General features: G+C 40.2%; 1 protein-coding gene across 4 annotated transcripts in view; it reads left to right on the top strand.

Annotated features, from left to right (window-relative positions):
• GANC (glucosidase alpha, neutral C) overlaps positions 1-25972 on the top strand; it is a 96104-nt gene that overhangs the window by 29414 nt on the left and 40718 nt on the right. For all 4 annotated transcript variants that reach the window (XM_029237458.1, XM_029237456.1, XM_029237457.1 and 1 more), the window contains exons 7-17: positions 1882-1948; positions 3378-3474; positions 4538-4718; positions 4947-5100; positions 11527-11762; positions 14336-14462; positions 15381-15460; positions 17692-17835; positions 18939-19035; positions 22211-22312; positions 23675-23918. In XM_029237458.1, coding sequence (XP_029093291.1) covers positions 1882-1948; positions 3378-3474; positions 4538-4718; positions 4947-5100; positions 11527-11762; positions 14336-14462; positions 15381-15460; positions 17692-17835; positions 18939-19035; positions 22211-22312; positions 23675-23918 — 1529 coding nt within the window. The remainder of the gene's footprint in view (positions 1-1881; positions 1949-3377; positions 3475-4537; positions 4719-4946; positions 5101-11526; positions 11763-14335; positions 14463-15380; positions 15461-17691; positions 17836-18938; positions 19036-22210; positions 22313-23674; positions 23919-25972) is intronic.

Genomic DNA, 25972 nt, shown 5'->3' with positions numbered 1-25972 from the left:
CTCACTTTACAGAAGCTTCAATTATGAAGAAACAGCCTAGAAATAGGGAAAGGGCTCACTTTATTATTATTATTATTTATTTATCTATCTATTTATTTATTTTGGCTGTGCTGGGTCTTAGTTGTGGCACTCAGGATCTTCGTTGCAGCATGCGGGATCTTTTAGTTGCAGCATGAGAGATCTTTTAGTTGTGGCGTGCGGACTTTTAATTGTGGCATGCATGCGGGATCTAGTTCCCTGATGAGGGTTCGAACCCAGGCCCTCTGCATTGGGAGTGCGGAGTCTTACCCACTGGACCACCAGGGAAGTCCCTCACTTTTTAAAAAGAAATGTGCTTTTCACATACACACACAATTCTTTTAAAACTTTTTTCATTTTACCAGAGAAAAGGTGACTTTTGTAAAGCCTGAAAGTTCATGGCTCTAGGTCAAAAGATAGTGAACCTGAGCAGTGGCCATCCCAGTTGACTTCTCCATCCAGCACAGGAACACAGCCAGTAGTTTGGCTAATTGAAGCAGGGGGGAAGGTGCCCATCTCAGCCAAAATCTTCGCTTAGGGTCTCTCAGAAGAGACCCAAGTTATTTGATTCTAAATGTTTGCCTTACATATGTAAAAGACTGCATTTTGCAAAGTGCTTTCACATCATTTTGACTCTTTTAAAGATATTCACGTCAAACAGTGTGGCAGTTCCTAAACAATTAAACATAGAATTACAATATGAGGGGCTCACCTGGTGGTGCAGTGGTTAAGAATCCGCCTGCCAATGCAGGGGACACGGGTTCGAGCCCTGGTCCAGGAAGATCCCACATGCCGCAGAGCAACTAAGCCCGTGCGCCACAACTACTGAGCCTGCACTCTAGAGCTCGCGTGCCATGACTACTGAGCCCGCGAGCCACAACTACTGAGCTCGCCTGGTGCAACTGCTGAAGCCTGCGTGTGCCTATAGCCCATGCTCCGCAACAAGAGAAGCCACTGCAATGAGAAGCCCGCGCACCGCAACGAAGCGTAGCCCCTGCTTGCCACAACCAGAGAAAACCCATGCCCAGCAACAAAGACCCAACGCAGCCAAAAATAAAAATAATTAATTAAAAATTAAAGAAAAAAAAGAATTACAATATGATCCAGTAATTCCATTTATGGATATATATCCAAAACTGAAAGTGGGACTCAAACCAATATTTGCAGCCTATGTTCATAGCAGAATGATATTCACAGTAGCCAAAAGGTAGAAGCAATCCGGTAATCCAAGAGTCATTGACAGATGAATGCACACACAAAATGGAGTATATACATGCAATGGAATATTATTCAGCCTTAAAAAGGAAGGAAATTCTGATACATGCTACAAAATGGATGAATCTTGAAGACATTATACTAAGTGAAGTAAGCCAGTCTCAAAAGGACAAATACTTTATGATTCTACTTAGATATCTAGAGTAGTCAAATTCATAAAGACAGGAAATAGAAAAGTAGTTGTCAAGAGCTGGGGGGAGGGGAGAATGGGGAATTATTGTTTAATGGGTGCAGAGGTTCAGTTTGGAAGGATGTAAAACTTCTGGAAATGGATGGTGATGATGGTTGTACAACATGGGAATGTACTTAATGCCACTTAAAAATGGTTAAAATGGTAAATTTTAAGTTATGTACATTTTACCACAATAAAAAATATATTCATGTCTGCTATAGATCATAAGGATGATTAATGGCATTTATATAGAACATAGATCTAATTTGATTAATATACTGATATCACAAATTGGCCTTTTAAAAGATGAAATCACTTCCTCAGTCTAATATTTTAATCAAATAAATGTGCTATTGTGGTAACAACATTTGTTGCAATATATAACCTCAGTTTGCTCCCTTTTTTTGTGCCAACAGGAAAATCAAGAGGAACTGGGCCTGTGGGAGGAGAAATTCAGAAATTTTGTGGACGTCAAAGATAATGGTACAATTAAAACTGGTGTAGTGTTAAAACAGACCTTTCCAAAATGGCCAAAAGTCTCTATCTAAAAGTCCCTTGAGCTTTGGCACCTAAACACATGACTTCTGTAAGGTGAACAGAAATCTCATGTTTGGGTCCCCTATTCTTCAGTAATGCATTGCAATAGAGAAATAGCGAGTGTATGACTTGTGGGGAGTGTAGAAGTATAGGCCTCATGGAGCTTCTGGTCTCATGGAGGTCTGCATACTGCTTGTACTATGCAGTGAATCAGACAGCTGCAAATTCTACATTCTACTTTTATGAGAGTCAAGTGATAAGAAACCAAGTTCTAGAGCTCATTGGCTCCAACGTTTCAATGCAGTGGTTCTCAGCCTTTTCCAGGCCTCCCCATCATTCATGTGAGCGTCATGTGACCATCTACGACATTTCTCACAAGGCTTAGTGATGGGGGGGGGAGGGTGTAGGTGGCTGGGAAGGAATTTGTCCCTTTAGGAGACACGGTTCAAATACTTGGGGCTTATTTAGTTGGAAAAAATACTCACTTTTCTCCTTATTTCTCCCTACCCTGGGGAATAACAGACCTTCCCTAACTCCTTGAGAATCTCTGTTCTAGCATCTATTTCTATAGCCTCATATAATGATCAGGACTGACATGTGCCCAAAAATTATAAGTAGAGGGGCCCTAAAGCTCCCCTTTCTGTAACATTATAATCCTTTTTACCTTACCTAAAGCACCCCCTTTCCATAAACTCCTCCAAATAAGGATCATTTGATGGCAAATACTTTTACCTGAGAGGGAATTTAAGTCAATGTTATCTCTCCTAGTTACTTTCGTTTTCCCCATATCTCTAAAATAATTGTTAGATAAAGGACTTGTCTTTGGCTAAAGGAAATTTATATATCTACAATCACAGGGAAGGGGGTATTTTGAGGAGCCAGGAAAGGTCCTCCTGGTGCCCTTGACCTTATAGTTTCTGTGTGCAGTAAGAATGAACAGTCAGGCAGAAGACACCCAGTCTTTCATCTAGTAAGTATTAAAAGTGCTCGCTATCATCTGCTTCCTAAAGCAAACAAGTATGCAATACATTTCTGGAAAATTTAGATTAGGGAAAAAATCTAAAACTTTGTAATCCTATTTTACAGATAGAAAGGAGATTTACTATAAATGAGGACACAGAGAACTTTAGCACACAGCTAAGGAAACATAACGAATAAGTGCCCAGAACTTTGCCATGTGCATTTTTGTATCCCCACAACACCTAAATATAACATCGTACAGAGAGTCAGCATACATGATTTACTGATTGATCAGGGCAAGCTCAGGTCTCTTGATCCCTAGTCTAGTCATCTTGCTGCTCTTATAGTTGCTGAATCTCCTTAATCGATTGTCCCACTGAAAAGCAAAACTCAGTCACTATCCTGGTCCCTGCAGGTCCTGCCTCCATTGGTTTGGATTTCTCCTTGCATGGGTTTGAGCATGTCTATGGGATCCCGCAACATGCAGAATCACACCAACTTAAAAATACCAGGTAAAGTGAAAACAAGAATTCTTACAGGAGGCTCTGGTTTCTGGACTGGAAAAGTTTGAAAGGAAAATATGTGAGATGTCTGAGCCAGTGCTAATATGTATCTGGCCTTTCCCCTCTTGATATTGCTTGTAGATCTTTAAGAATTTCCCTTTAATGATCGCCCAGAGCAGTGGTTTTCAATTTTTATATTTTGGCAAAAAGAAGACAATTATAAAAACTGTATTGCTGAACCTAAAAATATAGAGGAAGTAAAAATATGGAGCTGCTGTTGTTGGAGTAGCGGGGAGAGCTTCATAATATCACCTCCCTGGGTTTTGCTTTCACCTCCCAAGGCCTTTCTGTGGAACCCTGGGAAGTACACTGTGAAGATCACTGACCTAGAAAAAGGCTTTTACCAAAAAAGGACAGTGAGCCAGAGAATGGAAGAGTGTGGCATCTCATATCACCTTTGATTCCCTCGGGGAGATTATTTCAAACTAACACTATTGACAAACAAATGCCAGGGGTATCACTCTAAGAGGAAGCGGAACCAAAGAGAAACAGAGTCTGGTCAAAGTTGCCAGGTTCAGATGCTGTTTAGATAATAGGGAGACATAGTGACAAGTGAATCAGAAACTGTGTTGCTCTCACACCAACCTGAGCTCCCTGTTCCCCACCTCAATTCAGTTCCTAATCTTTCCCTACTCAGCACTGTGGAAACATGTTAGGATACTATCATTTTGCTTTCACGACAGAGAAATACAAAATTTGTCAATTTATTGTGTGCTTGCTATTATGCAGGATTCACAGGAAATGGTCCTCACCTCACAAGAGATATTTAGAAAAGCTATCTAAGATATGAGATCATACAAGCCAATAGTAGCATGAAGGGATGCCAAAGGAATCAAAGGAGGAGGATCATATTCACCCACATTGGGTCAGGAAACCTTTAGGGAAGTGTTAGGAGTTGAGCTTTGAAAGATGTATTGTACCCAAGGGGAGAATGCAGGGGAGAATGGAGCTATAATATTCATTAAGAATATATATGCAGTGGTAATTGGTAATCCTTCCTTGTGTGTTTCAGTGATGGAGATGCTTACCGTCTTTATAACCTAGATGTCTATGGATATAAAATACATGACAAAATGGGCATTTATGGTTCAGTGCCTTATCTCCTGGCCCACAAACTGGGCAGGACTCTAGGCGTTTTTTGGCTAAATGCCTCAGAAACACTAGTGGAGATCAATACAGAACCCGCTGTAAAGGTGAGCAATGGATCATGGCTGCATGTCATACTCACAGAAGAAACAAAACCACTGAAGTGTAATTGTAGCTCTGGGCTTTTAATGGCAGTCCTCTGCCTCCAGAGTCCTCGCAGTATAATCAGTGAAGGTTATTGGTATGTACTAAAGGATCAGACTATTACACACATATGGATGGGTGTTGTGGGTTAGAGGGAAATTTTTCAGACCTTCATTCCATTCCTTTTCCAGTATGCATTGACCCAGATGGGCCCAGTTGCTGCTAAAGAAAAGGGCAGATCTCAAACTGATGTGCACTGGATGTCAGAGAGTGGAATCATTGATGTTTTTTTGCTGACAGGACCTACACCTTCTGACGTCTTCAAGCAGTACTCATACCTTACAGGTACTTGCATGTGGAAGTGCCAGTTTCTTGTTCCATTATATTTCCTCTATCCCATGTAGAATCACTGTAAATTAATATTTGTTGTACACCATATAGTATTTATAAACAACTTACCCAAGCTTTTAAAGAAGCAAGCATTTCTCCTCCCACTCTCATCCCATTCAGCTTGGTTAAACATTCCACTGGGGCTGGAACTCTCCATTTTCTAATCCCTAATACTCACCATCTGCCTTCCTTAGAGCCTTTTAACCCCTGGGCTTTCTCTTCCTTTATCTCAGATGACCAGTATCCCAACCTGAACTTTTCTATGTTCTCTTCTCCATTAAAATACAGTGGCTTTAGCACTATAAAAGCATTTTATCTTTAAAAGATATGAGATTGGGGCTTCCCTGGTGGTGCGGTGGTTGAGAATCTGCCTGCCGATGCAGGGGACACAGGTTCGTGCCCTGGTCCGGGAAGATCCCACATGCCGCCAGGAGAGGCCACAACAGTGAAAGGCCCGCGTACCACACAAAAAAAATAATAATAAAATAAAATAAAAGATATGAGATCATCTCAATTGATTGCAGAAAAAGCATTTGACAAAATCCAACACTATTTCATGATAAAAACATTCAGAAGACTAGGAATGAAAGGAAACTTCATCCACATGATAAAAGGCATTTATGAAAAATTCACAGCTAACATCATACGCAATGGTGAAAGACTGCAAGGTTTTCCCTAAGATCAGAAACAAGATGAGGCTTCCCTCTTTCACCACTGCTATTGAACATTGTAGTTAAAGTTCCAGCCAGAGAAATTAGTCAAGAAAAAGAAATAAAAGGCATCCAAATTGGAAAGGGAGATGTAAAATTATCTCTATTCGTAGATGATGTGATACTATATGATAGAAAATCCCAAAGAATACACACACACACACACACACACACACACATACAATTAACCAAAGTTGCAGGGTACATGGTCAACACACAAAATGAGCTGTGTTTCTATACACCAGCAATGAACAATCTAAAAAAGAAATTGAGAAAACAACTCCACTTACAATAACATCCAAAAGAATAAAATACCCAGGAATAAATTTAACCAAGGAGGTGAAAGACTTATATGCTGAAAACTACAAAAAATTCCTGAATTAAAGAAGGCCTAGATAAATGGGAAGAAATCCCATGTTTGTGTATTGAAAGATTTAATATTGTTAAGCAAGCAATACTATTGGACGCAATCTACAGATTTACTACAATCCCTGCCAAAATTCCAATGGCCTTTTTTTAAGAAATGGAAAAGCTGATCTTTAAAATCATACTGAATTTCAAAGGGCCCTGAATGGGCCAAAAGTCCTGAAAAAAAAATGTTGGAGGACTCATACTTCCCGATTTCAAAACTTACTACAAAGTTAAAGTAATCCAAACAGTGTGGTACTGACATAAGGATAGACATATAAGCCAATGGAATAGAATTGAGAGTCTAGAAATAAACCCATACATCTCTGGCCAACTGATTTTCAATAAATGTTCAAGACCATTCAATGGAGAAAGAATTGTCTCTTAACCACATGGCACTGGGACAACTGGATATCCACGTGCAAAAGAATGAAGTTGGACCCCTATCTCACACCATATACAAAAAATTAACTCAAAATTGATCAATGACATATATATAAGAGCTAAAGTCATAAAACTCTTAGAAGAAAACAGGGATAAATCTTCATGACCTTGGATTGGCAACAGATTCTTAGCTATGACACCAAAATCATGAGCAACAGAAAAAAAAATTAGACAAGTTGGACTTCTTTAAAACTAAAAACTGGGCTTCCCTGGTGGCGCAGTGGTTGAGAGTCTGCCTGCCGATGCAGGGGATGCGGGTTTGTGCCCCGGTCCGGGAAGATCCCACATGCCGCGGAGTGGCTGGGCCCGTGAGCCATGGCCACTGAGCCTGCGCATCTGGAGCCTGCGCATCTGGAGCCTGTGCTCCGCAACGGGAGAGGCCACAACAGTGAGAGGCCCGCGTACTGCAAAAAAAAAAAAAAAAAAAAAACCTAAAAACTTTTGTGCATCAAAGGACATTATCACAAAAGTGAAAAGGCAACCTATAGAATGGGAGAAAGTGTTTGCAAGTCATACATAAGATAAGGGTCTAGTATCCAGAATACATAAAGAACTCTTATAACTCGACAATAAAAAGGAACAGTCTAACTCTAAGATGAGAAAAGGGCTTAAATAGACATTTCTCCAAAGAAGATGTACAAATGGATTAACAAGCACGTGAAAAATGCTCAACAGCACTAGGTATTAGGAAAATGTAAATTAAAACCACAATGAGATACTGCTTCCTACCCACTAGGATGACTAAATCAAAAAAAGAGGGGAAATAATAAGTGTTGGTGAGGATGTAGAGAAGTTGGAAACTCATACATTACTGGTGGGAACGTGAAATGGTTCAGCTGGTGTGGAAACAGTTTGGCAGTTCCTCAAAACGCTAAACATAGAACTACCATATGACCCAGCATGATGATTGATTTTGTGTCAACTTGCCTAAGTCATGGTGCCCAGATATTTGGTTAAACATTAGTCTAGATATCACTGTGAAGTTATTTTTTAGATGAGATTAACAGTTAAATCAGTAGACTATGAGTAAAGCAGGTTAGTCTCCGTAACATGAGTGGGCTTCATACAATCAGCTGAAAACCTTAGAGAAAAGGACTGAGGTATGCTCTAAAGAAACAGGAATCTGTCTCCAGACTGTCTTCATACTCAAGCTACAACTTCAACTCTTCCCTGGATCTCCAGGCCTGCCTGCAGAATTCAGAGTTGCCAGTCCCCACAATCACATGAACCAGTTCCTTAAAATCAATCAATCATTTTCTCTCTCTGTATATGTACAAATACATACACACATATACACACATCCTATTGATTCTGTTTCTTTGCAGAACCCTAACTAATATACCCAACAATTCCACTCCTAGATACATACTCAAAGGAACTGAACAAGGACTTGAACAGATACTTGTATGCCAGTGATCTCTACAGCATTATTCACCATAGCCAAAAGGTAGAAACAAGCCAAGTGCTCATCAAAAATGAATGGATAGGGCTTCCCTGGTGGCGCAGTGGTTGGGGTTCCGCCTGCCGATGCAGGGAATGCGGGTTCATGCCCCAGTCCAGGAGGATCCCACATGCCGCAAAGCGGCTGGGCCCGTGAGCCATGGCCACTGGGCCTGTGCATCCGGAGCCTGTGCTCCGCAGTGGGAGAGGCCACAACAGTGAGAGGCCCACGTACCGCAAAAAAAAAAAAAAAAGAATAGATAAACAGAATGTGGTATATACAGAAAATGGAATACTATTCAGCCATAACAAAGAATGAAGTTCTGATACATGCTACAACATGGATGAACCTTGAAAGCATTATGCAAAATGAAATCAGCTAGACACAAAAGAACAAATATAACATGATTCCACTTGTATGAAGTACCTATAGTAGGTAAATTCATGGATACAAAAAGTTAAGATTAGCAGTTAGCAGCGGCTGAAGGTTGGGATGAGTAACAGAAAGTTATTGCTTTGTGGTTATAGAATTCCTGTTTGGAGTGATATAAAAATTTTGTAAACAGCTAGTGGTGATGCCGGTACTACACTGTGAATGTAACTAATGCCACTGAATTGTACACTTAAAAATGGTTAAAATGGCAAATTTTATGTTAGATATATTTTACCACAATTTTTTTAAATTGGTAATGTAATATGCTCCACTCCCCACAAAAAACCCACATTGAATTGTATGCCTTACATGGGTAAATTGTATGATATATGAGTTACATATCAATAAAACTGTTAAAAATCAAAGTAATGTAGCATCATTTCTGCTGCATTCCATTGTTAAAATTTCCTGAGTCTAGCCCATTTGCAAGGGAAGAATTTGATTCCAATTTTGATGAGAGGAACAACAGAGAATTTGTGGATATGGGAAGACACCCATATAGGAATAAGTACCATTAAAGCCCCCCTACAGCCCCTTTCAACATTGTTATTAGAGAGAATAGTCTGGTTTACAGGAAAGTGCTTCAAAAACAGTGGATCTGCCACCATGGTCAAAGAAATCTGATTTATAAATTTATAGATTATCTGTTAACTCCTAATGAGGATTTAGTTCAATAATATCCTCTTACCTCTTCCTCCCAACATTGTTATATCATAATTTTTGGTTAATCAACATTCAGTGTTTACATTTTTCCAATGCTCAGGGGTGTCAGATGCTTTATCCATTCCACTTTTTCCCCTGGAGACTTACCCCCAGATCTCTATCTGGACTGTTTTTCTCTAGGCTCCCTGCACAGCTGTCACCCTAGGACTTACTGTTTTCTGGTGGTAGATCTCTCCCTTCTTGGGGCCCATGTTTTTCTTTTTTGTGGTTTATTAACTTGGTGGGGTTTTTTGTTTTTTGTTTTTTTTTTGCGGTACGTGGGCCTCTCAGTGCTGTGGCCTCTCCCGTTGCGGAGCACAGGCTCCGGACGCGCAGGCCCAGAGGCCATGGCTCACGGGCCCAGCCGCTCCGCGGCATTTGGGATCCTCCTGGACCGAGGCACGAACCCATGTCCCCTGCATCGGCAGGTGAACTCTCAACCACTGCGCCACCAGGGAAACCCTTAACTTGGTTTTTGTTCATTGTTCGAAGCATCTTCTGGTAGTTTCCTACGAAAGTGCATTAGAGGTCTACTTTTTGCATCTTTGCAGATATGAAAACATCTTCTTTTCCTACCTTCACCCTTGTTTGATAATTTGGTAACTGGATTGAAAATTATTTATCTCAGAATTTGAAGGCATTTCTCTATAATCTATCTTCTTGTTCCAAAATCACTCTGAACTCTGTTCCTTTGTATATGATCTATCTTTTCTCTCTGAAATATCTTCTCTTTATCTCTGATAGTCTGAAATTTCTAATATTCTGAAACTCTGAAATTTTACAACCAAATGCCTTGATATAGACCTTTTAAAATAATTGCATATTAGATGTAGACTCTTTCATTCTTGAGAATTGTATCCTTCGGTTCTGGAAAAGTTATTATTCCTTTGAAAATATCTTCACCTCCTTTTTCTCTTTCTACTCTACAAATTTTATAATCTTCTCTTTTTTGTCCAATCCTGAGCAATTTTCTCAATTTTATCTTCCAGGCCTTTCCATTTATGCTCATATTTCTAATTTCTGTAGACTCTTTCTTATCCTCTGATTGTTCCTTGTTTCTAATATCTTATACTTGTTTTATGCTACCCTAGTCTTATTTTATGGGTGCAACTTTTTTTCATCTCCCAGAGATACTAATGATAACATTTTGATATTTACTTTGATTCCTTGTATTGCCCCTATTTTCTCAGAGATCCTTTTACTCTATTTCTTTATGTGAGTCCCTCTGTCTAATTTTGGAGGCTTTACTCATATGTTGGATGATCCTTGGCTATCCATGCATACTTAAGAATAAGGTTCTGCCCGGAAGCTCTGTGTACCTGGATGAGTTTTACACTCTCGTGTTGAGGTGGAGGGGGGAATTCTCCTGTCCGCTAGTGTTCTGGGAGCAGGGATGAACCCTTCTCATCGTCATCCCCCTCATAAGCACTCTGGTGAAAGCTTACTTGGTTTTGCTCAATAGTTACCACACCACCCCTGCCTGCTGCCTTCCAAATTTTGTTGAAATTACTCCTCTCCCATTCTCTTTGTTCTTGTGGCTTTATTCTTTTCTTTCTTTCTTTCTTTTCTTTATTCTGATTTTAGTGGGACTTTAAGAGGGGAAGGAGATAAATGCAAGTGGTTGACCAGATGTCCTCCATGTTATCAGTAAATGTTTTGATGATAATTTCCTGACAGTTCTTCCTGCCTTCAGTTTCTTTGCCTTCAAGTCTGCTCCCAACTAATTTTTCTAAAACATAGGTCTGCTGAGGTTACATCTTGCCAAACTTTTGATGACTTCCTATATAAGATTTAGAGTCCTTAGCCTGAACTACAGGGTCCTTTACAAACTGACCCTCTCCAGTGTCATCTTCTGCTGGCCTCCTTCACAGTGTAACCACCCTGGAATATTTATTTTTCCCTAAGCTTATCATGTCCTTCTCTGCCTCCATATCTTTTCTATTTCATGTGCCTCAATGATCTATTCATTCTCCCTGCCTGAGAATACTCTTACTTATTCTTCAACGTTCTAACCAAGTGTTACCACCTCTGTGAAGCCTTTCAAGACTCCATACTTCACTGCAGCCAAAATTTATCAGCCCCTCTGCAGTCCCACAGCACTTGAGGGTAGGGACTCTGCTTTCTTCTTGATATTCTAAGTACCAGGCTCAGTGCTTAGACCTTGTAGACATTCAGGAAACATTTATCAACTGTATAATTATCATTGTGGTGGTAATTGGCTCAGTTGTCATCTCCCCCTTTTAGGCACACAAGCCATGCCCCCTCTCTTCTCCTTGGGGTACCATCAGTGCCGCTGGAACTACAAAGATGAACATGATGTAAAGGCAGTGGATGCAGGATTTGATGAACACGACATTCCTTACGATGTCATGTGGCTGGACATAGAGCACACCGAAGGCAAGAGGTACTTCACCTGGGACAAGAAGAGGTTCCCAAACCCCAAAAGGATGCAAGAGCTGCTCAGGAGCAAAAAACGTAAGGTAAAATAAGCCAGCACTCTGAACCTTTTCATTACAAAGCATTTTTAAACTTTTTAAAGTTGCCTTGATACATTAGTGGAAGAGAACCATCTGGTAAAAAATGGCCAGGAAAATAGTACCTTCAATTGTAACTGTAACTGTGATAACAGAAAAGCAATGGTGAGAAGGTGGCCATCCCTGCCATCCATCCCTGTCTTAGCAGTCCATCCATCCCTGCCTTAGTGGTCTAGGTCCCCGTAAGGATGAAGGGGCCTAGCATTCAGTTCCATTCGTTGTGTCCACCCTGTAGTGATGTGACGGATGCACCCCACGACGCAAAATTTGATTTTGATGTCAAGATTGATTATGTCACACTGGCACCAAGAGGGTATGAAAAGGCTAATTAGTCCCATAGTGAGGCATTCTTGGGGGAGCAGACTAGCTCCCAAGCTCCTTTGAAATAGGTCTGAGAGAGCTGGGAAAGGAGACAGGATCAGGTTTTAAGGTTTTAAGGTGGTTAGAGGGTTGAACTGGGGTGAGGATTCCTGTGCATGCACCGGGGCTTATGTGGTTTGAACTTCCTGTTGGCACCAAAGAAGGGAGCATCAGGGCTTTCTCTGTCAGTACACACAGATGTGGGTGGAAGGCTAAGGGGGAATGATGGGGCTTGAAGCTCTTAACAGTCGCTCAGAAATGGAGTCAGATTCTTTATTACGCCATTTTTCCTGCATGCTTCCCTGATGGACTCCATCTGTCCATATGGCCAAGGAAAGAACTAAAATAGAAAATGAGGACAGGGAGAAGACACTGGAAAGTGTGTAATGCGGGGCGGGGGGGAGTGATAGCAATAATGAAAAGGGTGAAGGAGAAAAAAACAAGAGAGGAAAAGGGAGGAACCCCATATGTATCACATAAATGGATCCGAGATTAAAGTTGCCTTTTCAACCCATTGCATTGAGCCCCAGGCCTTTCACAGGTGGTCAGAGCCAATGGTGTTAATTCTTAATCTCCCAATTAATAAACACCTACCATTTATCAGGCATTTATTATGGAAGCAGCCCAAGAGCCCATAGACAGATGAACAGATAAAGGAAACGTGGTATACATATACAATGCAAAATTATTCAGCCTTTAAAAGGAAGGACTTTCTGATACATGCTGCAACATGGATGAACCTTAAGGGCATTATGCTACGTGAAATAATCCAGTCACAAAAAGACAAATACTGGGCTTCCCTGGTGGCGCAGTGGTTGAGAGTCTGCCTGCCGATGCAGGGGACACGGGTTCGTGCCCCGATCCAGGAAGATCCCACATGCCGCAGAGCAGCTGGGCCCGTGAGCCATGGCCGCTGGGCCTGCGCGTCTGGAGCCTGTGCTCCGCAACGGGAGAGGCCACAACAGAGGCCTGCGTACCGCAAAAAAAAAAAAAAAAAAAAAAGACAAGTACTATATGATTTCACTAATCTGTAATACCTAGAGTAGTCAAAATCATAGAGACAGAAAGAAGAATGGTGGTAGCCAAAGGCTGGTGGGGAGGAGGGAGTGAGAAGTTGTTTTTCTGTTTTTTGGGGGGATTTTTGAGTATTATTTTTTAATATTTATTTATTCATTTGGCTGCACCAGGTCTTAGTTGCTGCATGTGGGATCTTTTAGTTGCAGTATGCGGGATCTTTAGTCGTGGCATGCGAACTCTTAGTTGTGGTATGTGGGATCTAATTCCCTGACCGGGGATTGAACCCGGGAGCCCTGCACTGGGAGCACAGAGTCTTAGCCACTGGACCACCAGGGAAGTCCCGGGAAGTTGTTTTTAATAGGTATAGAGTTTCAGTTTTACAAGATGAAAAGAGTTCTAGACATTGTACAACATTGTGAATCTTTTTGACACTGTTGAACTGTACACTTAAAATTGGTTAAGATGGTGAATTTTATGTTATCCATATTTTACCACAATTTAAAAATTTTGTAAGTTTTTGAGCAATGGAGAATTAAACTTTAGTATGTAGAATAGATTTGAATAGATATGAGGAAGGATTATTAGAAGGTTATTCTAGCCAAATAAAGTGGTTTTGAGGCCCCCGAGCATGTGGAAGTGATGGTATTAGAAGGGCAGGGAGAGATGCTGGAGAATAGTGCTGTGATCACAGCTCTTCTCAAGCCTCCTTCCTAAATATGGCTGTACCATATTTAGGTTTGGGGATTTTTTGTTTGTTTTTAATATGCTAGTTTCTTTTCTTTAATGTTTTCTTTTGTGTTATCTTAGCCTCTGGCTATCTAGGGAGCAGGGACCTTGCCTGCTTAATCCTTTATGTAAAGCACCCAGCACCACAGAGAGATAGAAGCCTAATAAATGTGATCTTAAGAACATGTATTGGTGGGGCAGCAATAATTGTGAAAAAGGATGGGCCTGGTTCTGATATCAATTTATATTCCCGTAAGCCCATGAAAGTTTATAGGATTTTACTGGTATCTGAAATATTTCAGTAATAGTAGTTGTTTTGAGTAAAATTTGAATGCCAAAGCTATGATGAAAACAAGTAAATGAACGTATGGCTCATATAAAACTGATGAAATCTTTAAACCTTTATGTCCTAACAGCTTGTGGTCATTAGTGACCCCCACATCAAGATTGATCCCGACTACTTAGTGTATGCTAAGGCCAAAGAACAGGGCTTCTTTGTGAGGAATCATGAAGGGGGAGACTTTGAAGGTGTATGCTGGCCTGGTAAGATGTCATTTGAAACACCTGTTATCCACTGTTTAGTCCCAACTAATGAAGGTTGCATGGCCATCTTTCTAATTTCTTGAAGTTGTCACATGCTACATTTATGTGCCTTTCCTTAAAGATGATAGTATTATCTTCATTTATATCTTTCATTTAACATCTGGTAGAGTGTGCTTTGTATACATTTATAAGTCAATGAATGAATGAAAAATTAACAAGCAAACCTCAGTGCCATGCTATTTCCCTAAGCAAATAAAAATAAAAAGCCAGGGAGTGAGAAAATGAGAGGAGAAGAAAGAGGAAGAAAGAAGAAGAATCCTGCAATCTCTCTCCCTGTGATTCTTCTTTGCCCTGTTAGCCCATAGTTTTGACTTCCCAGCCTTTCATGAGTGACCTCAGCTGCCCCTGACAACTCTGAAGTCTTCATTTCAGAAATTATTAGTTTAAAGCCTTGGTAAAAACTCCTCAAGGACAAAAGGGAATCACCACTCTGTCATATGATAGCACTCTATCACAAGTCCATGCACTGTAGAGAAACCACACGCATTCCTCTTCTCCCTGTACCACTTATAAACATGCCTCTCCTCTCTTTAAGAACAGAGAGGTCACTCCAGGCTATCTGCCATCCTTACTGGGCCTGTCTGAGGCCATCAGTGAGGGACAGGCTCCACCTTGATGCTTGTTCATTGGCATTCCCCTGGCCGCTGAGCTTGAGAGAGCTAGTGATTGTCACTGGAGTCCAGCATTGCCTTCTTCATTCGTTTCTCACCAGACCGTGCCTCTGTATCAGCTATCTTTCACATTTGATGTGAGGTGCCCATTCATTACCCAGCTTTCACATCTGATATTCTTCTTTACAAATATATTACCATGAGGAGCACCATTCCTAACAGGCTGTCTACTCCTCTGCCTCTGCAGGTCTCTCCTCTTACCTGGATTTTACCAGTCCCAAAGTCAGAGAGTGGTATTCCAGTCTTTTTGCTTTCTCTGTTTATCAGGTTTGTTTTTATTCTTTTGCTCTTTCCTAGTTACTTGGAAGGATAAAGTAAGGAAAAAAAGTGATTAAATAGAGCTACTCTGCTTCACTGAGTAGCTCTTGATAAATAATACTTGTATGAAAAGACAGAGATGCCAGGGACTTCCCTGGTGGTCCAGTGGTAAAGAATCCGCCTTACAATGCAGGGGATGTGGGTTCAATCCCTGGTCAGGGAACTAAGATCCCATATGCCATGGGGCAACTAAGCCCGCACGCCACAATTACTGAGCTTGGGCGCCTCAACAAGAGAGCCTGTGTGCCGCAAACTACAAAGGCCACATCCCCTGGAGCCTGCGCGCCACAACTAGAGAAAACCCACACACCACAACTAGAGAGAAGCCTGTGCCACCAACGCGCCTCAACAAAAGATCCCGCATGCCTCAACAAAGTTTCCATGTGCCGCAACTAAGACCTGACGCAGCCAAAAGTAAATTAAATAAATAAATAAATAATAAACTAAATCTTAAAAAAAAGACAGGGATGCCAACCACATTACAGACCTTGGTGGTACCAGGAGTGGTGCCATATGAATTACCAAGTGCCCAAAAGCTGTGATTTTGACTTCTATTATGATAGACTCTATGATATATCAAAGTACTTAATAATAGAGACTTATTATATTTTCAAACTGTATAAATTTTTATATAAAATAGTATTGTATAATATTATTAAAGATGATGATAATGATATATGAGAAAGTATCTTGCAAAGTATAACGTGATATTAAAAGTAAGATACAATAATAATTCTTAAAATCTTATAAGAATCACAGAGAGAACTGGAGAGGCCACATCTAGAGAACCGTTTTCAATCAGCGGTGGTGATGAGAATAATGATGTCTGATATAAACTGAGTATGTGCTGTGTGCCAAGCACTATGCTACTCACTTTGTGTGCATTATACCATTTCATCTTCACGATAACTCTTTGAAGTTGGAATTGTAATTAACTCTAATCCCACAGGTGAGGAAATCAAGGCATGGACAAGTGTAAAAACCTGCTAAGTTCACCCATCTAGTAAGTGGTGGACCTAAGATTTGAACTCAGGTCTGTCTGTCTCCCAAGCCCAGCTCTTAACCACTAAACTCTAGTTTCTGAGCATCCTGTATTAGGATATAGAAAATAACTTAGAGCAGGGGTAAAGAACACGTGGGCCAATCTGGCCTTGCTCATTTGTTTCCCTATTGTCTAGGCTGCTTGCACATAACTATAGCTGGGTTGGGTTATTGAAAAAGAGGACTTATGGCCTGAAAAGGTGAAAATATTTACTGTCTGGTCCTTCCAGAAAAAGTTTGCCAACCCCTGTCTTAGAGGGTGCTAAAAAGAACAGTCAAAGTGGTTAAATATTTGGAATCTATATAGCCGTGTTCATAGAAGTATACATGATTAGAAATAATTCAAAGTAAAGAGTCAAAAGAAAACATATAAGCCTCCTCCAGTCATTTGAAAGGCTACCATGTCGGGGAGGCAGCAGATGTATTCTGTGGTATCCCAGAAGGCAAGCTAGGCCCTGTGAGAGGAGCAAGGAGCAAAGGAGCAAGACTTTCAGAAGATAATGGAATGAGCTGCCTGAGGGACTCCCAGTCATTGTAGCTATTGAGTCAAATGCTGAGAGACCAGGGATTCTATAAAGGGATTGCAGCACCATGTTAACTACATGACTCAACAGCCCCTTCCCACTCTAAAGCTAACAATTCTATGTAGAACACACACTATAGATCCTGCTAAGAAACGGGTGTCCTAGCCAAACCTTTCATAGTGTTCGAGGGAAGGGGGAGTCTTTTCATGGACAGCTATAGTTGCCCATAGTTAAGAGTTGTAGCAGATGATGGGTAATGTAGAGCCTAATTGTGAACATTCACAACCTTCCTATAGTGGTTCTCCAGGGGGTCTCAGAGCAGACCTGTGGGCCACGTGGGAGTACAGCACAGCACTCTTTCATTCATAAGTGCTCAACAAGTACTTATTGAGAACCCTCTACCATTTAGGTTGTTCTAGGTGTTTGGGATTTATCAATGAACAAAACAGACAAAATTCCCTGCCCTGTGGAACTTTTAACCTAGCAGGGGACAGAGCATAGATAATAAACGTAACAAATAATAAATTAAATGGAGTAAGAAAGAGGAATAGGGACGGCTATCATATTAACCTTGTCACTGTAGGAGTTTTATCATGACCAAGATTGACTTCCTAGGGATCTACTGACATCCTCTACATATGGAACGACATGAATGAGCCCTCTGTCTTTAGAGGGCCAGAACTAACCATGCAGAAGAATGCCATTCATCATGGCAACTGGGAGCACCGAGAACTTCACAACATCTATGGCTTTTATCAGGTAAAACATCTAAAAAGCAGCCACCTGGATCCATATGCCCTGACTTTTGGGCTGAAAGTCATTTGCTTTAACAACCATGCTATACAGTTCATTTCTTTGTGTGTCTTTTCTGACAACTGTTGATACAATGGGTCTTATCAGGTTGTGGCCAGTATAAGACTCATTATTTCTCCCTTTGCATCTTTTCCATCTATAATGAACTTGATTAATTTATAGATATTGGTCGATTAATGATAACATAGAAACATCTTCCTTGACAGGAGCCATTAGTAAATGGCATTAGATAATACCTCAAACCTTTTATTGAAGTAGGCTGTGTATAAATATGTAAACAAAGGCAATTAAAACAGATTTTTTTAAACTTCACAAACGTCTAAATACAGCAAGTCTTATATTCATACCAGGGGAGTAAGATTTAGACCACAGATGCACAATTTCAATATGTATACTTCTAAAAGTAGAAAGCCTTCCTTAAGTACTTAGTCTTCTCAATAGAAGGTGGTAGAATTGTTTTCCATTTGCCAGTCACATCCAAAAAACTTGGCAGTCACTTGCCCTAATTTATATCCTTGGTTCTTTGTTATCTTCAAAATGTAATGGTGTTCCTGTGGGCCTCCCACAAATTGCTGTTTTCCAGCGGGAGCTGCTGGCTACATATAGCACGATTTTCAGATGCTATCTGTGTACTTCTCTACACAGCCTCTTGCTATAACTGTAAACTATCAATACTTTATAGCTGGAGAATTTTCTTATGTAGGCCAGGGCCAGTCACTTAACCTCTCTGAATCAGTCTCAGAGGTTCTTGTGTAGGTTATTAGAGAAAATCTTATAAAAATGCCTCACAATAGTAAGCACCAAGTAAATACAATTATTTACTATTATTTCATTGCTATTTTAATGAGATAAATTGTTTCACTCTTTTAATAGGGGAATTTAGAGTAGTTTCATTACATCATGAAAATTATTGGGCAGATTTTTAATATTTTCCATTTCACATTCCCACCTACTATTTACTTTTTGCATGTGAAATAGCTTATTGGGGATGTCTGCACAGTGACCTAATCCAGTCATCTCTTTGAAATTTTTCTCCTTTGACTTTATAGCAAATGGCCACTGCAGAAGGACTGATCCAACGATCTAAAGGGAAGGAGAGACCCTTTGTTCTTACACGTTCTTTCTTTGCTGGATCACAAAAATATGGTAAGGACTGGTTCATATGATCAGACTTAAAAACACAAGCTAGCAATCTGTCTCTTTTGACCATATATGGTATATGGTGCTACTGTGTTGATGCCTTCCTTTTCAGTAGGTCAGGTCTTAGATTGTAGAGAGCAATGTGCTCTGAAGTGTGCATTTTGTCCTTTGAGACTGAGTAAACCAATTTTAATAAAGTTTAGTTACTTTTTTCCCACTGAAGAACTGGACACTTAGTTGTTGGGAGAATGACTTCAGAGTATCTGTTTGCTGGGATGGTCATCTTTTTTTTTAACATCTTTATTGGAGTATAATTGCTTTACATTGTTGTGTTAGTTGCTGCTGTATAACAAAGTGAATCAGCTATACATATACATATATCCCCATATCCCCTCCCTCTTGCGTCTCCCTCCCACCCTCCCTATCCCACCCCCTAGGTGGTCACAAAGCACTGAGCTGATCTCCCTGTGCTATGCGGCTGCTTCCCACTAGCTATCTATTTTACATTTGGTAGTGTATATATGTGAATGCCACTCTCTCACTTCGTCCTAGCTTACCCTTCCCCCTCCCCGTGTCCTCAAGTCCATTCTCTACATCTGCATTTTTATTCCTGTCCTGCCCCTAGGTTCTTTAGACCTTTTTTTTTAGATTCCATATATATGTGTTAGCATACGATATTTGTTTTTCTCTTTCTGACTTACTTCACTCTGTGTGACAGACTCTAGGTCCTGGGATGGTCATCTCTGATCCTGTCTCTTTTATTTATCAAGACCAGAGAAAATATACTTTAACACATTCCTTCAACCACCTGTTCCACTCAGCAATGCGGTTTAAAATAGACCCAGCTTTTGCTTGTGGTCAGCGTCATCTATAACTGGATCCGGTTTACTAGCTAATGTAGATCTAGTTCAACTTAACCACCCTGTGGCAGGAAGGCTATTTTAAGTCCCCTGGCCTTGCATAAATAACCTGAAGCTTAGGTCCTAGTTTGAGGAATCCAGCCTTTATTGTACCACAGACAATATTAGGCCTCCTACTCCACCCCTGAAAACCAGCCCCAATGGCACTCTGAAAGATGCCAAAATATAATCATCAGGCAAAGATTCAAGTACAGAGATACTCAGCATTAGTCCTTAAAATAAAAAATAAAGAAAATCCAAATAGCCAACAATACGGGAATAGTTATTAAATTATGGTATATCCGTATGATCGACTGTCATAAGGCTATTTAATATAGTAGCATTAATTGCATGAGAAAATTTTTGTGACATCATGATAAAAGAAAAAAAAGCAGAAAGCCTAAATGTTTATATATTATCCTGATTTTGTTAAAAAAATAAATATACGTAGGTAGTAATCTAAGTAATTATAATACTGTGGTGATTATGAGTGATTTTAATTTTCTTCTTTTTACTTATCTCTATTTTCCAAATTCTCTACAAGTATCCCTTTTAATCACTATAACAAGTAAAGTCTTTGAATGAAAACACTTATAAGCAGCAGTTTAAAAAAGATAACGGGGGTGGGGGAGGGATGGACTGGGAGTTTGGGGTTAGCAGATGCAAACTATTACATAGAGAATGGATAAACAATGGGCCCTGCTGTGTAGCACAGGGAACTATATTCAATGTCCTGAGAGAAACCACAATGGAAAAGAATTTTAAAAACTGTGTATATATGTATAACTGGATCACTTTGCTGTGCAGTAGAAATTAGCACAACATTGTAAATCAACTATACTCCAATTTAAAAAGAAGATAACAGAAGATACGCATACTAAGTAATCTTTGATCTCTTAAATATTGGCTCACTGCCTAGTCTTCAGTACTCTGTGTGAAGCTATCGATTTGCCCCAAAGCATAGCAAGTGAGGCATTACAGAGAACACTGCTGTGTCAAGTTCTATGCTGAGACCAATAGCCAGAGAGAGCTTTCAGCAGAACAACCACATGAGACCTGAAAACATCTGAACGTTTACATGAACTTCGTTTCTTGATAAGAATGTTGTCATGTGGGTTTCAACATCATTATGCAGATATGTACATATCTCATCTGAAGTCAAGGAGAAATTATGAGAATACTATTTTAAAAGTCCCTCGAAAATATTCTTCTTTGCTCCCCATAGGACAGCCTAAAATTTCTACAGAATATTAAAGCAAAAATAGCTACCAAAAGTATTTTGGTAAAAGATTGACAAAAACGTTTCAGGAGTAGTCTAGACTTAGTAACGTAAGAGTTTTTTTTCCTTTTATGATCCTCTTTAGTGTTATATACCTTTACAAGCTCTTATCAACTATTCAGTGCGCAAGAGCACTGACTTTAGAGTCAGACTGCCTGAGCTCAAATCCTACCATATCCATTGTTTGCCATATTTCCCTCACTGTAAAATAAAGTTAAACAATGTTTACCTGATAGAGTTGTTGTAATGATCAAGTGGGATAATACAGGCAAAGCAACGTAACACCTGGCTCAGTGAGGGCTCTGTAAATGTTAACTATTGTTATTGCTGCTATTATGTCTCCCTTGTACCGTCTTAAGTCCTCTTATAGAGGATTTTGTGGAGTTAGGGGCGGTGTGTGGCGGATAGGCATATAGATTAATGGAACAGGATAGAGAATCCAGAAAGGGTCCCACACATATATGATCAAATGATTAGCAACAAAGTTGCTAAGGCAATTCAATGGAGAAAGGAGTTTTTTCAATAAATCGTGCTGGCACATGGTGTATCCATGTGGGGGAGGGGCTACCTTGACTCTTACACCATAGACACAAAGTAACTCAAAATGGAATATAGACCTAAATTATAAAAGCTATGACAAACAAAAAGCTTCTAGAAGAAAACATAGAAAATCTTCGTGACTTTGGGACTTTCTTAGCTAGAACACAAAAAACATGAACCATAAAATAAAAAAAGATAAATTGGACTTCATCGAAATTAAAAACTTATGCCCTTTCAAAGATATTGTTAAGAAAATGAAAGTCAAGCCACAGACTGAGAGAAGATATTTGCAATATACATATATATCTGTCAAAGGACTTGTATCCAGAATATATAAAAAGAAAGAAATGTTTTCCTTTATGTTGGTTTGCCTATTACAAATAAGGAATCTAAATATGAAATTGAGTACCTGGGCTGATTTGTGATTTTTTTTCTTTTAATACCTTCTTACTGATGACCAAAGGTGCTGTGTGGACAGGTGACAACACAGCAGAGTGGAGTTACCTGAAAATTTCTATCCCTATGTTACTCACCCTCAGCGTGACTGGGATCTCTTTTTGTGGAGGTAAGTGATATCCTCAAGCTTGACGTGAGAGAAAATCAAAGGGAGGGTGTTTTCTTTTTATTATTATTATTAATTTTTATTGGAGTGTGGTTGCTTTACAATGCTGTTAGCCTCCACTGCAGAACAAAATCAATCAGCCATATAAAGGGAGGGTATTTTCATCAAAGCTGGTCACAGATCTCTTCTTGTGAGCTGTTTTCAACAGGGATACTCTATGGCCATACCACCCTGAACGTGCCCGATCTCCTCTGATTTCAGAAGCTAAGCAGGGTCGGGCCTGGTTAGTACTTGGATGGGAAACAGGGGTAAACATGGGAAAAAGAAAATGAGGAGAGTGAAGGAGAGCAGACTAGAGAGGAGAGTGAAGGGGATGCTTCAGAGCTGTGTGTGTACTGTCTGAACTGAGGACATGAAGAAAGTCATCAGAAAGTGAGCCAGAATGTTTCTTTCCCTCATTCTCTTACTGCTCCCTCCTTAGACACTCTTGATATCGGAGTTTCTCTTCTTAAAACATGCCTTTTCTACCTGAAAGTGAGAAAAATGGAGAGAACTACAAAGAATTTAGCAAATCAGAAATCAGCCTGTGACACGTTTTAACTGTTAAATACACACACATACACACACACACACACACTCTCTCTCTCTCTCTCACACTCTCTCTCTCTCTCTCTCTCTCTCTCTGAAAAGATAAATTTAATTAAAATAAGATTCTCTGATGGGCTGCCTTTCCCTAATCCTAACAATTCCCTGCAGGTGAGAGATCCCAGTATGGAAGGTGTTCAGCATGGCTACAGGTCCAGCTGCTCCTTGTTTTCAGTGGGCCTGGGAGCACCTTAATATCACTTTTTGATAGATGTGGTTTTTTATGGCATTGGTCCACATTCAATACAAGGAATATGTATCCTGCTTAAGGGATAAGCACGAATTTCTCCCTAAACCTCTAATTCTGATTATATCTTTCCCTTTAGTTCTTTCTGTAATTTTTATCTTGCTTCAGCTGTTGATTTCAAACGAAATCAATTGCCAAACCGCCACCCCACCCCTAAACACAGACTTATTGAATCAGGCAGACATTTTGCAATTTCTGGGTTACCTGGGCTCAGGACATACAGAAATGTTGATCTTGCAGTAAAGCCTTTTGACAGGAAAAAAATATATTCAAAGAGCGTACTGTCAGATCCCCAAACAGCCTTGAGTTTTTTAGTATGTGCTCCCTAATTTGAGGCCACAGTTTTATGCTGTCATTTTGAGTGTGCATACAGCGCCTTTGCCCTGTCCGTCTTCAAGGACTTATCTTACCTGTGTACATCGTCTGTTAGACGCCTGGGTGTCTGACTCAACCTTTCTTAATTGACTAATCAGCGGATGTAGGCGGCTTCATCGGGAATCCAGAGGCAGAGCTGCTAGTGCGGTGGTACCAGGCCGGAGCCTACCAGCCCTTCTTCCGTGGCCATGCCACCAAGAACACCAAGCGACGGGAACCCTGGCTCTTTGGGGAGGAGCACACCCGGCTCATCCAAGAAGCCATCAGAGAGCGCTACGCCCTCCTGCCCTACTGGTATTCTCTGTTCTACTCTGCACACGTGGCTTCCCAACCCGTCATGAGGTAAACAGGCTTCACCAGTCACACCAGCAACCAGTCTCTACCAGAAGATCCCCTCAGCCACTGGCAATGGAGTGACTACAGTGATTGCAAAAGAAAAGCCAGGTGTTTAACCAAGCGCCAATCGGCTTATTGAGCACCGACTGTGAGCAGGGTCAGGCAGTGGAGGTCACAGAAGATAAAAACTAGATCTCCTGCTACTTGGTGGTTCAAGTGTTAATATCTGGTAGGAGATAGAAATAGGAGAAAGAAAGAAAAGAAAAAGGAAGTGACTTTGTAACTGAATTCATCCAATATTTAACCCATGTAGTTCCCCTACAAAACTTGCCACCGCAAAATGTGTCTCTTTGGCTTGAGGATTCTTGGGGGCTGATTGTTTTTAAGAAACAAAAGGCTCAGGAAGTCTTTCTTTTTAACCTCCTCCTTAACTGCCTAAAAGAATTTAGTTAAAGGACCTGGTCCAGGAAGTACATTATCATCAGAGATATCTACAAGGAACATGAGCTAAGCATGGTAGGGGGAACGTGGGGACCGAAGTCCTCTCTGTGTCCCATTTTCTCTGCATGGCCCAGCAAACATTTGTTTACCAAACATTTGTTTTTCCATCTCCGAGTGAATATCCTTCCTCCCCTTTGAAGTCCCAAACCCACTCCCTTCTCCTTTTCTCAGGTGTTATATAAGCCTCAATTGCCGATCTTGTCCTTAGGCATAATATTTTTATGGAACCCCCTCATATGTACATAATTAAATTTGATTTTCTCCTGTTAAATACTCTCATGTCAATTTAATTCTTAGACCAGCCAGAAGAACCTAGACGGGTAGAGGAAAGTTGTTTTTTCGTCCCAGCACCCACAAGCATCCTCTCATGAAGAACAACTTATTCTGCCAGGCTTAGCTCTATCTTACCCTTAGGGCTTTTCCTAGTGTATGAGTTATATTCTGATTCTATTTTGAAGACAGGATGTGAATACCAACTTTCTGGGTTAGAGAACAGTACACACGGAGACAAACATAGTAAATACATCAAGACCTCTAGATTAGCAGTTCCTCAGTCTGGCTCAGATCAGAATCATCCGAGGAGCTTTTGAGAAATACAGATTCCAAGGCCATACCACCAAACCTACTAGGAATCCCTTGGTTAAGTTCCAGGGATATATATTTGTTAGAAGTTTCCCTGGTGATTTTAGACATCAACCAGGTTTAGAGACCGCTGCTTTGTTATATTTAGTAGAAAAGGAATAGATTATTACAAAGGCTAGTGAATAAACTAAAAATAAGTTTCTCTTGTTAAAAAATATCTTTTCCTCATGAAATTGAAAATAATATTAGAACCATTAGGTTAATATCCAGATACATAGATATTGAAAGTTTTATGATTTTTATAAGCCCACGTGCCTCCTAGTTAGTTGTGTACAATAACAATAAAACAAAACTCAAAACCCACACAAGTTTCTGAAACCTCCAAAAATGTTGCCAGCTTGAGAACAAGAAAAAACAATTATTTTTATTTAAATAGGCAATGATTAACGATTCATGAAAAGCAGTGACAGAATGAAAAAATGGCACAGATTTTACAACACTATAAAATTCGGTTTTACAAACATTTAAGTTGTTTTACACCAAACGTGTTAGGCATTTGGACTTGGACAAAGCTCCGATTCTGTCAGAGTAGTATTTAGTGCTCAACAATAAGAAGGGGAAATTTCAGGTACCAGAATTCTCAAGCTTTCATTGAACCATTTAAGCTAATACATAGCTCTTTCACATAAGAAAAATATATAGTAATCATAACAAGTGCTCATAAAATCTTTTTTTATAAATGTATTTATTTAATTTATTATTTTTGTCTGTGTTGGGTCTTCGTTGTTGCATGTGGGCTTTCGCTAGTTGCAGCGAGTGGGGGCTACTCTTCGTTGCAGCGCGCGGGCTTCTCATTACGGTGGCTTCTCTTGTTGCGAAGCGTGGGCTCTAGGCGCGCAGGCTTCGGTAGTTGTGGCACACGGGCTTAGTTGCTCCATGGCATGTGGGATCTTCCCGGACCAGGGCTCGAACCTGTG

Source organism: Monodon monoceros, unplaced genomic scaffold (genome assembly GCF_005190385.1).
Source record: "Monodon monoceros isolate NGI ecotype Baffin Bay Population unplaced genomic scaffold, NGI_Narwhal_1 Super_Scaffold_21, whole genome shotgun sequence".
In the NCBI taxonomy this organism is placed as follows: domain Eukaryota; kingdom Metazoa; phylum Chordata; class Mammalia; order Artiodactyla; family Monodontidae; genus Monodon; species Monodon monoceros.
Note: the sequence above shows the minus strand (reverse complement) of the source record. Positions and strands in the feature narration are given on the sequence as shown.